The 12,263-nt window shown below is 34.5% G+C and overlaps 1 protein-coding gene across 5 annotated transcripts in view; it reads left to right on the forward strand.

Annotated features, from left to right (window-relative positions):
- The window catches only part of LOC145295876 (E3 ubiquitin-protein ligase TRIP12-like), a 279,814-nt gene that overhangs the window by 212,562 nt on the left and 54,989 nt on the right, over positions 1-12,263 (forward strand). For all 5 annotated transcript variants that reach the window (XM_080141617.1, XM_080141619.1, XM_080141618.1 and 2 more), the window contains 7 exons: positions 1,066-1,214; positions 1,417-1,529; positions 6,003-6,084; positions 8,731-8,834; positions 10,285-10,470; positions 10,605-10,706; positions 11,693-11,785. In XM_080141617.1, coding sequence (XP_079997743.1) covers positions 1,066-1,214; positions 1,417-1,529; positions 6,003-6,084; positions 8,731-8,834; positions 10,285-10,470; positions 10,605-10,706; positions 11,693-11,785 — 829 coding nt within the window. The remainder of the gene's footprint in view (positions 1-1,065; positions 1,215-1,416; positions 1,530-6,002; positions 6,085-8,730; positions 8,835-10,284; positions 10,471-10,604; positions 10,707-11,692; positions 11,786-12,263) is intronic.

Genomic DNA, 12,263 nt, shown 5'->3' on the forward strand with positions numbered 1-12,263 from the left:
ATCCCCACAGAAATCAAGAAAAGAACAAGTGGTTATAGCCAGAACACACATTAGCCACACAAACCTTACTCACTCCTACATGCTCAGGCAAGAGCAACCAGCACAATGCCTAAGATACCAGAAGACCTGCACAATAAAACATATCTTTGTGGAATGTGGAGCCTATGCTACCGTGAGAAAATGCCACCTAAAATGCAACAATATGAAAAACATTTTTAAAACACCTGCACAGACAACATTCTCTCATTTCTGAGAGAGATCAAACTATACCTAAAAATATAGCATCAAGCCCTTCCAAAAAATACTCTCAATTAAAACATAACTTTGTCCCCATTCCAATTGAAACAAATAAAACAAATCAAAATGATCTTCAGCATTAAATGAGCGAACGAAGGTCAATATGCTGGTTAACAACCAGCAAACCAAAACGTTGCACAAATAACACTCAAGATGAGAACAATCGTCTGATTAATACAAGTAACATAAACAATCAACCCTCATCTAAAAAATTCAGAATTATAATGAAAATTCCCTTGAAGAGATAATTGATATAAAAAGCATCACAAAATATATGGTAGAATTGTGGATATATCAGTTTTCATTAGATCACTGAAGTTAAGCAATGTTGAGCCTGACCAATACCAGATGGTGAATCATTTGGAAATATCAAGTTCTGTATATGAGAGGACCGTGAAACATTGCTGCGAAAGAATACAACCTTAAAGATGCTTTTATTAAGTACTATTTCAGCAGGGTTGCATTAGATGGCTTGCCACTCATGATTCTACTGCTGAAGACCAATCATGTTGCCCAGAGAACACTGCATTTGCCATGGAAAAGGTTTTTTCATATCATGAATATGAATGATTAAACTTAGTAGAGATACAATTATTCAGGTTTTAATTTGGTTTAGAACAAATGAACCAAATCTCCACAATTTCCTTTAAATGGACCTGTTCCTTATTTGTAGATTTTACTGAAGTTGACAGTTAAGTGTTTGAAGTTCTATAGAAATTCATTTTATTCTTTTTTTTTGTGATTCAAAAAATCTGCTTTTCTTTGCAGACGACTTAGTGATGTTCTAAAGAGAAAGAAACCATCAAAGCGTGGACCAGCAAAGAAAGGAAGCAAAGCTGAAGAATCAAATGATCTTGGAATAAAAAGTCCAAGTTTATGTGGTAGCCGTTCATCCAGTCGAGGAAAGGCATCAGCTAGTAAGTTATTGATATGAAAATGATAAATTCATCATTAAAAATTCAATTAACCACATGTTTTTAATCTTTGATTATAACAAGGAAACATTATCCAGGTTTCTGATTAAGGATTATTAGTTCAATTTTATTGTTTCTTTTTTTTTCCCCCTGTTCTGCTTTTTTATGTTTCTTACGAGCATAATGTTTTTGTTTTTATAATCAGGTAAAGATTTAAAATCTACAAGTTCAGCAAAAAGTTCATTCCTTCCCAGTTTGAATCCAAGAAGTTGGGGAAGACTTGGAGGTTTGACAGTCGATAAAGCAATTCTAACCAAAGTAAGTTCACCACTTTGTATTACTTTTTAGACATCACTAGTGTTGCATGTGATCTGTAATAATGAGATTTACATGTACTAGGACATGGAATAGACAACAAATTGATTTAAAATTTGAAGGAACGATTTAATTGAATTATTGAAAGAAAAGTTAAAAAATTAGAGCTAGATTATTTTTAATGGGAAAATACTTGGTTAATTGTAAGTCAAAATTAAAATAAAACTGATGCTTCCTTTGTTATTTTTTTCTTCCTTTTTTTACCCCCCCCCATTTTTAATATTAAATTTTTTTTTTTTTTAGTTTTATATCATTACTAGCAGGATACCTGGGATTGCTTGCTCATAAAATATGCATAAATCTAATGTTTTAATTTATGTAAATTTTGCTATTATTGAGCCAATTATGTATTGATTAAATATAGGGTGTCATCAGCTAGAATTGAAACAGCATAGACAGAACGAACTCTCCCTCGACACTAGCGCACAAGTACATGTATTTGGTGACTTTAATGTTCACCACAAAAACTGGCTTGGATTCTCTACTTACACAGATGCAGTGGGCAGCACAACACATAGCTTCGCTATATCTTACTCCCTATCACAAATGGTTATGTTTCCAACCCGTTTCCCTGACCAGCATCGTCCTGTCGGTGGGGCATCAGAATACACCGTCTGTCCTCCCCCCCCCCCCCCCGCCCTGCAGAGAGTAAAAGTCCCTCAATGGGGCCACCTGTTTGCCGTGGGTGGCGACCCGTGACACCTTGGAACGGAATCCTGGTGGAATTCTGGTAGTTGAGGGTTGTAGAGGATAGATATGAGTTCCTCTCCTTCCCAACACGCCACTTCGGTCCTTACCTTGGCTAGATGGGCGATCGGAGGGGCCCGCTCCGATCAATCGGCTGGTCACGTCAAGCCCTAAATCAGACAAACACAACAAGAAAATATGCTCACACTTCCCACATTATACAAACTGATTTAGCAAGCGGTGGTTGTAGGGTCAAACAACGTGCTGGATCATGGAGAAAACATGACTGTAAATCTGAATTTTTTCCTGAAAAACGAGGCCTTCAGAAAAATTGAAGAACCACAGATGCTTAGATCCACCAGCAGGGAGTGTATACTTTTCCTGTATCCCTGTTGGGTTGGGGGCGGAAGGGTATCCCAAACACTTCCCAAATAGGACTCCAAGGCAGATGGGGAGCAGGGAAAATGAAAAAAAAAAAAAAATCCATCTATGAATACAAACAAGCCTTAAAAAAAAAGAATATGAGATTTAGTATCAGATTCTTCAAACTCAGACTCTGAAAACGAACCAATATCAACAAATGAGAATTTCCCAACATTTCTAGTATTGGAATCAACCAGTGAACAACCCATAACCAAAACTTCTCCATTTAAAATCGAAAAAATACTCTCACAAAGTATTAAACCTCTATCGGTTAAAAAAAACTAAATAATGGCACAATATTAACACAAAGAATAAAAAGCCAGCTGAGGAACTGTTAAAATGGAAAACTTTTGACAACAAAACCATTAAAGTTTATCCTCACAAGACACTAAATTCAAGTAAAGGTGTCATCAAGACCACTGAACTTGCATTATGTACCATAGATGAAATAAAAGACAACCTTAGATCCCAAAACGTTACAGATGTACAAAGAATCCAAATAAGGAAAAATTCCAAAACTATACTCACCAACACATACATTCTGACATTCAACACACCAATAATCCCACAAAAAATCAAAATTGGTTACCTAACAATCAACACTGAGCCATACATCCCAAACCCCCTAAGATGCCATAACTGCCAAAAATATGGACACCATCGCGACCGATGTTCACGGCCACCAACATGCATAAGATGTGGTGAAAAAGACTTCCACGAGGATTGCCAAAAAAAAACCCAAATGTGCAAACTACCAGGAAAACATCTACGCAAGCTCAAAAACCTGCCCAATCTGGAAAAAAGAAAGAGCAATACTCAAAACAAAGTACACAAATAACATTTCATTTAACGAAGCTAGGAAAATCATAGAAAGCTCCAACTACGCAGATATAACAAAAAAAATATATACAGTACTTCAATAACTCAAACCAACATTCAATAGCATCAAACTCCAACAATATCAATATTGACATTATCACAAAGCTCCTAAACGAAACAAAAAGTTTACTTGAAGAATTTAAAAAAAATAATGACCATTCAATGTAATACAATAAACAATACCTCAACAATAAACCAAAACACAACTATAAACTCACAAACAAAACCCCAACCAAAAAGTAAAGAAATAACCACAAATAAAAAAACAAAACACACAATAAACGAACACTCAAAATAGATTTCAATTACTGAGAAAAGTTGAGGATGAAAACATTAATAAAAATGTCGGTGAGAAAAATAATAAAACTAAGAAGTTGGAAGAGCCCAGAACACCAGAAGTTATACCAAAATCAAAACCAAGATCTAGATCAAATTCAATATCCAGATTTAGATCAAATACAGAAGAAAAATGGACTCCCTGGAAATGGAAGTCGAAGAAGGGAGAAACAAAGCAAGCCCCCCCAAAAAACACAACACCAATCACTGTTCAAACAAAAGGAAAAAAAAAAACCCAAAACAATACGGATACACGGTCCCGAGCAAACTCCAGTTCCCAAATTCCTAACAGCAGAAATGAAGAGCCAAGCGAAGCAGCACCATCATCGCCCAATAAAGTAGGAACTAGGGAAGGACCAGGATCCAGATCCCAATCTACCTCAAGAGAAGGAAACGAAGAAACATTGGAGGAAATGGAAGTAGAAAACAAAACGCCCCTAGACAAATAAAATGGAACGAAATAAAAGAACTCAAAATATTACAGCCATACAATGGAACTGTAGAGGATTGAAATCCAACTATGAAGAATTAAAACGATTAATTATAGATCACAACCCAAATATCGTATGTCTGCAGGAAACTCTAATGAAGGAAAACTCAAACCTCTCCCTTAGAGACTATGAAATATATAACAAAATCAACCTATCACATATAGAGCATAGACCAACAGGTGGTACAACCATTTTGTTAAAGAAAACAATATCCCATGAAAAACTATCACAATTTGCTCAATCTACATTCCACCAAAATACAAATTAAAAAAAATTCAAATAAATCAAATAATCGATCAGCACCTAAGACATAGTGACATATGACCGAGTGGTCCTAGACGTTGTATCAAAGTTTACAGTTACCCAAAGGTGCTGAGTTCAATCCTGAACGAAGGCAGTGAAAAAGTAACGTTGAAAAACAGAGAATCAGCAACTATGTCCCAAAGCCTAGCTGGAGTCCGAACACGGTACCCCCGTAATAATAATAAAGGGTTGGGTTCGAGACTCCCCAGTTCGATACAAAACACCTGACGAAGGCCGGAGGGCAAAACAGCCGAAACGTGACAATAACAACCAAGATGAGGAAGTCAATCCGACAATCTCAATCATTGCTGCGAAGAAGTTGGGCTCCCTCTACCGTGCTAGAAAGCGTCTTATGCCTAAAAGTATCCTGTATCTCTACAAGGCCACAATTCGCCCATGTATGGAGTACTGTTGTCACATTTAGGCTGGTGCATCTTCTACTAGTTTCTCGTTCTTGGACAGGGTTCAGAAGAGAGTTACCAACCTGATAGGTCTTGAACTGTCATCTAAGCTCTGATGAGCTACAAGCCCTTGTACCCCTTCGATGTAAATACCTCCGACAAACCAGACAAGCAGCGAAATCCCACTCCTACACAGTGGAGATCCTTAGATCTAAGAAAGCCTTCTACTCCAATAGTTTCTTCCCCAGAACTGCTAGACTTTGGAACTCCCTTCGGAGTTCCTGCTTTCCCAATTGTACTGACATTCAGAAGTTCAAGTGTAACATAAACATATTTTGTTGCTCAACTCCCCACATAGTATCCTTGCAACTTATGTTATTCATAGTAGCCTCCTACATCAAAGTGGTACTGTGCTTTGTGGGAGGTGGGGGGAAAAACTTCTGTGTAGCATTATATTTACAGTGTGTCCTACTATATTAATTTCTCTTAATACTAGGCCTTAAATAAAGGGGGAGGAGGTAGAAAAGAGTGTGGGAGGATAAGATTGTTGGTAGGATTTGAGTAAATACATCATGCTAGATATAATTATAAAGTTGCAATGAGTTTTCCATTGAAAGGATGAAGCTTTAAATCTGTGAAATCCAGTAGTAAAACATGAAAAAAAAATCTGATAAAATGTTTCATATTTTTACTTATGAATTATTCTGATGAGCACTTGCAGAAAACTTAATATTTTTTTCTATGTTTTAATTGAAATGATTAAAACTTATATTTTATAAATTTTAGACTAAAACCTGAAATGAATAATAATGCATTGAATCTCAAGATGATAAAACATGTCTATGAAAAAAACTCTGCAAATCTTTTTTAAATGTTAAAATTTTATTTTTTTGTAGGAAGGTACAGTGTCTAAAATTGTGTCCTCATCAAATACATCTGGTCATAAAGAAAAAGTAAAATCATGGATTAAAGAACAAGGTTTGTTTTAAGAACATTTTTGTCCAAACTAAATGAGAAACAATGAATGAATACATATCTAAGAAAATGAGTAAAACCTTAGAGGAAGACCTTCAGTCGAGTGAAATTAGGCTGTGAATGGTTGGTAACATTCAATGCTGCTAAAACTAAGCTTCTTTCCTTTGGTTAATCTAATCCTTGACTTTCTTCAAGGTTGTAATTTACACTCTTCTAGTGGTTGAAGGTTCAAGCTTCAGTGCAGGTAATATTCAAACATACAATTGAGAATTACTTAGGACTTCTACTCGGTCATGGTTGACAGAACAAGAGCATGTTACGACTGTCAATTAAATGAAGGCTTCCATTAGAACTTATGTGCAGATTTACAAGTTCAACAAGATATACCTAAAGAAGGTCGGAAGTTATATCGACCAAAACGTGGAAATAGGATAAAAGTGGTGCAAATAATACAAATTATATTTTTTATGTAGAAGTATTCGCCATCATTCATATAAGCATGGCAGAAATATTTACCAAAAAAAAAAAAAAAAAAAAAAAGTCAATTTTATGATTTACTAAACCATTGGTGACCCATTGGGGCAGTATTTGTGACAACTATGTATAAAATTGCACAAAGCTACCTTTCGTATATTCCTATTTACTCATCTTCTCATGAAAGCAGAATTACACACAAGGTCGGTTTTTAATGTGAGACAAATCCAGCTCCGACGCAGGGGTACTCTGGATAGGAACAAACATAAAAATTGCCTCAATCTAGAAGGATTTCTCCTCCAATGATCGAGGATAGAAAAGGTGAAATGTAGTATCAGAACATATACTACACTCTGCGTCTAATCAACTTGATCTTGTTTGTATGTTTGTCTCTGTGCACATTAGATAATGTCACAAAGGGTTGACTTAATACATTAAAACAAAGTCTAACCTACTAAAACTGGATATTATCTTGTTCACGCCTTTGCACACTGGATGACACCATAAGTGGACAGATATGAAGATATTGCCAAGTCTGTTGCTTATTAATAATGGTCCATCCAGGTCTGTCTGCTGTTGATTCCTCAGTATACTTCAGCAGTTTGCGATTGCATCGTCACACACAAAAGACACAAGGACTGGTTATAACTTCCAAGTCAGTTTTGACTGTTGCAAACCACTTCCTCAGTTGACCTTCGCTCTTTTTGTGCCGTCCCTATTGTGGTGTTGGTGCTATTGCCTTATGAATCTGGTCAGTTAGTGGACGATGAAAGGCGTGTCCAAGCCATTGGAGCTTTCTGATAAGAATTACTCCCTCAAGTCAAGTAAGATTACATTGTGCGTGGATTGTTACAAAGAAGGTGGACTCCCTTTACTGGGGTAACTGACTTCTTACACGCGTCAGTGTTCTATATCTCTTCAAAGTCATAATCTACCATGTTGAGTGTTGTTGCCACGCTTTGGCTGCTGCACCAACCACTAGTCTGTCCTTTTTAGACACGGTTCAACAAAGGGTTTTTAATCTAATAGGTTCCACAATGTCTACCAAGCTCCAACCCCTGTCTCATCGTTGCAGTGTTGCATCTCTGTGCTTGTTTTACAAGTACTTGAACGAAATATGCTTTGATGAACTTGAGGCATTTATACCCCCGACTAATCTGACAAGGTTCTCAGATACCAAAAAGCTTGAGACTCACAGTAACCTTATGTTTAGATAGCAATGTGCCTTAGGAAAGCTAAAAAAATGATCCACTAAAAACATCAGGAAAATTCTTTGATATCATAAAGTAACAAGAATGTCATCCATTAAAAAACTTTCTTTTTTGGTGGCTTTCAGGCCAAGATCCCAGTTTAGTATCTGCTCTGATGCTACACTTCATCTTTTCTGTCCTTGGTCAGTGGAGGAGAAATCCTTCATAACTGAGACAATTTTTATCTTTGTTCCTATCCAGATTGTCCCTCTTTGGGAAGCTGGATTTTCCCCACATTAAAAACTGACCTTGTGTCTAATTCTGCCCTCATGGGGAGGCAAGTAAATAGGAATAATCATTTATTTTTATTACCCCCTTCTCCACTCTTTCTCACCTTTTCCGTTATACTTTCTCCCCACTTTCCTCTCTCTGCCTTCTCTTAACTATTCATGTCATTTGCCTCCTCCTTTTACCTTTTATGTGTCAACAAGCAAAATCCACAGTTTTAATTCCACATGGATAATAAAGTTGTTTTCAATTTTTCATTCTTTTTTATTTGTCCAAGAATAAAGAAAATCTCTGAAGGAATATTTTGTTTTTGTTAAAAAACACAAAAGAAATTTAGTGACTTTTTCTAAAAATGCAATTCTAGTAAATTGTAAGTAAGTTTCTAATTTTTTATTAAATTATTTTAAGAATATTATTCAACTATTCAGACTGAAATAGAATTCTAATTTAGGAAAATTTACTGGATTTTCTGTGATTCTTAAAATTTTTATGTAAAATTAAAGAATTGTATTTTTGGAGTGTAAATTTTAATTTGATTATTTTATTTATCTATGTTGGAGGCTGTAAATAACATTTTCAGCATTTAAAAAATTGGCTGTAATATTTTTTTTTGACAGCTAAAGAAATAGAAATTTGTTTGAATTCTTATCTAATGTTCCTGACATTTAAATTGTAAAGCAACTTTTTCTAATTACAGCAGTTCGATTCCTTGATCAATATTTCAATGCAGATACCCATAGTCACCCTGCTCTCACCATGTTGAATCGGTTGTGTTCAGCAACAGACAATCTTACCATTGAGGTAATTGAATTTTTTCTCCAAACAATCTTTAGAAAAATATTTCCCAAGCAGATTAAATTCTTTGTAATAATACTTAACAACAAATTAAACTTTAAAGCAACATGTTGATGATTACTTGAATGAATAATGCAAAAAAAGCTTTCAGAAGCTTCTTGATCACCACTTGTCAAATGAGCCCATATCACCTTTTGTTGAGAAACTTTGGACTATATAATATTTAGAAAAAAAATTCAGTTTGTGTAAGGGTTCTAAGTATGACCATAAAAGACAGCTAGCGGTATGGCCCCATAGGGGAGTTGTGGGGAATGTGGAGTTACCTCATGGTTGCCATTGCTTTCAGGGTCCCTTTGGCCCCAGAGTGGTTATACCTCTTAGGGCATTTGGTGCTCCCAGATCATACAGTTTGAAAATACTGTCTTCCTGACCAATGCAAACATTGATATTTTATATATATATACCCCTTTGCAAAACTCGATCATGTTCTGCAAAAGCAAAAACATTTCTACAAAACAACCAAACCAAACGCCATCAATAAATATTTGAATATATAAAGAACTTGAAGAATAGAACCTTTTTCCAAAATTGCTAGATGTGGCAATAAATAACCCTAAAAGAGTTGATATAACATAAAACAATCAAATCAAACAGAGTTTATGTAAGATGTTATTGTATGACTTTTTTGTATACAGAAATACTATTAAAACTAAGAAAATGTGGTAAAGAATGTCTTGATCATTTTTACTTTGGTGTACAAAAATCTGTTTCAATTTATAGATAATAAAGTAAAAGATGGTCACACACTTTTTGAAGACATTTATTTTTAAATTAAAATTTAAATAGGAAATTTGAAAACTTTGAAGTGTCGGATATAATGATAAAATCATTTTTATTTACTTATTATTATTTTTTTTTTTGTAAGTCCGATATTTCGCTAATAAATAGCCTCATCAGGGTACAAAGTCTGGTTCGTGAATGTTTTTTTTCTCTTTTTCTTCATTTTGGTATTATGGTGAAGAGAAGAGAATGTACGTGCTCTTCCGGGATTTAAAGTAAAAAAAATGGTCACACACTTCTCTGGCGAAGAGAAGTGTGTGACCATCTTTTACTTCAAATCCCTCTCGAAACTGAAGCATTATACACTTGAAATCACCGGGACAGCACGTACATTCTCTTCTCTTCGCCATAACACCAAAATGAAAAAAAAAGAAAAAAAAACATTCATGGACCAGACTTTCTACCCTGATGAGGTTATTCATTAGCAAAATATCGGACTTGCAAAAAAAAAAAAAGTAAATAAAAATGATTTTATCATTATATCCAACACTTCAAAGTTTTCAAATTTCCCATTTAAATTTATAGATAATATTTAAGAAAGATTTTGAATGTCTTCTATATTTGAAGTTATATTGTTGTTTATTCAAAGATTGTTCCAAATCTATTTTGTATGTAGGAGGATAATGGTATCCAAGCACTTCAAGAAATTTGTGATATTATGCGAAGCAGCGATGTTTCTCCATTTGAAGTGATACACAGTGGCCTTGTGACTAAGCTCCATGAGTATCTCACTGCAAACTCTGGGGTTGTTATACGGGATGAGCGAATACGCAGATTTCTTCATGTCTTCCTCAATTGCCCAGTAAGTTTTTGAATTTCACTTCAATATTTTGAACAACTTTAACAAGAATTCTCATTATGGCAGTTTAATTTAAAAAAAAAATTATTTTTAATGTTTTCCTCTAATTATAGAAATTTTCCTTTTTTATTTTTCAGGCTCCAGATTCGTTATATGTACAAGAGATTAATGTTAGCAACCCACCTGCATTAATGCCACTTGTCTCTAAGTTGATTGGCTGCCTTCATCATTTAGAACAGGTAAATCGAAGAATGATTTAAAATAGTATTTTTGTTTTGCAAGTGAGAATTTTTTTTTTTACAAAGGAGTCACCACTTATCAATACCCAGAGGCCATTCGAGGATAAGGGTTAATGAGTGAACAGTAGTTAATGGGGAAAATGTTATAATCGTTAGTAGTGAAAATTTGGTAAATTAGATTACTTAGAGGATGGCTCATCAAGAACTTGTTCACATTGGACTTGAAGACGACCATATTGTAGTCAGTTGGAAAGTAGAAAAACGGAACAGAGTTCCACAGACATGTAGTTCTAGGAAAGAAGCTTTGTTCATGGAGTCTACGTTTGGGTTTAAACACAGATAGAAAGTGGGGGAAATTATTGATACTGTCCTTGTCTAAGTGAAGCCAGCCCTGCTTGGTCCATCAAATTCTACCCAATTTCCACCACAACAGTGTTATCTCACCAATTTCCTGGCACTCATTATTAAGTGGCTGTCAGGCCTTGTTAAGCAGTGATTTCTGTGTAAAAAAAATATATATAAATAAAGTAGTGATGAGTACTATAATGTATTTTTAATCTTGTGTGTATTGTTTCTCTGTGAGGTAAATTATTAATAGTATTAAAAGCTTTGTGTTTAGCCTGCTAGATGGAGAAGTGAAGATACCGTAAGTATTTGTGTGTGTGGATGCTCCTGATTAATTAATTAATTTTTTTTTTTTTTTAGTGTGGAATCTCGATTTTCAACGTTTGATTTTTCCAAATCTGATGTATGGATTTGTTGTGCTTGGACAATTACTAACCACCAGGCAAAATTTGAATGTGATCAGATAGTTTTTGAATTGCTGGTATAGTTTTTAAGTTCTCAATGTTTCTTCATACAATATGGAGAAGATGTGGACAAAATTTGTCCATTATGTTGTCAGATGGAGATATGCAGCTTCCCTCCTGACATTCTTGTTCAACACTATTTTTGATTTGCTAATATTTTTATTTTTCTCTTTTCAGTTTCAGGTCAAAGTCCATGACCTTCCAGGTGGTGTTACTGGATCTGGTCGAGGCTCAAATGCTCTTAAATTTTTCAATACCCACCAGCTGAAGGTAAACATTTCTTTTCATTTGCCATTTGTATTGCTACAATGCAGGTGTAAAGTTAGATTTATATAAATAACATTTTCCAGTGACTTTTTCTCTCTTGAATTTTTGTTGAGATAAAACTTGAAAAATATGATGCAAAATCATTTAGATTATGAAAATATCCTTAATTTTAATCCCTGAAATTTGGCATATAAAAAATGTGTACAAGTTACTTGAAAATACTGATGGATTAATTTTTAAAAAAATCTCCAATTTCTTTTTTTTTCAAGTAATCTATTTAAAAGTAATTTATGTAAAACTTTGTTATGATTCTAAAATATATTCTTACTACCGTCAACTAATTTTGGTAGATTTTCTGTCAGAACAATTGTCCAGTATATTTTTTGTGTTCATTTATTTCTGTTATAATTAAATCATAAAGATGTTATCCCAAAAAATTTGGAACTTTATAGAATTGTTACAAGTGATTGATAGAGGTACT

This window comes from Euprymna scolopes, chromosome 16, assembly GCF_053919585.1.
Source record: "Euprymna scolopes isolate OS-2025 chromosome 16, ASM5391958v1, whole genome shotgun sequence".
In the NCBI taxonomy this organism is placed as follows: Eukaryota; Metazoa; Mollusca; class Cephalopoda; order Sepiida; family Sepiolidae; genus Euprymna; species Euprymna scolopes.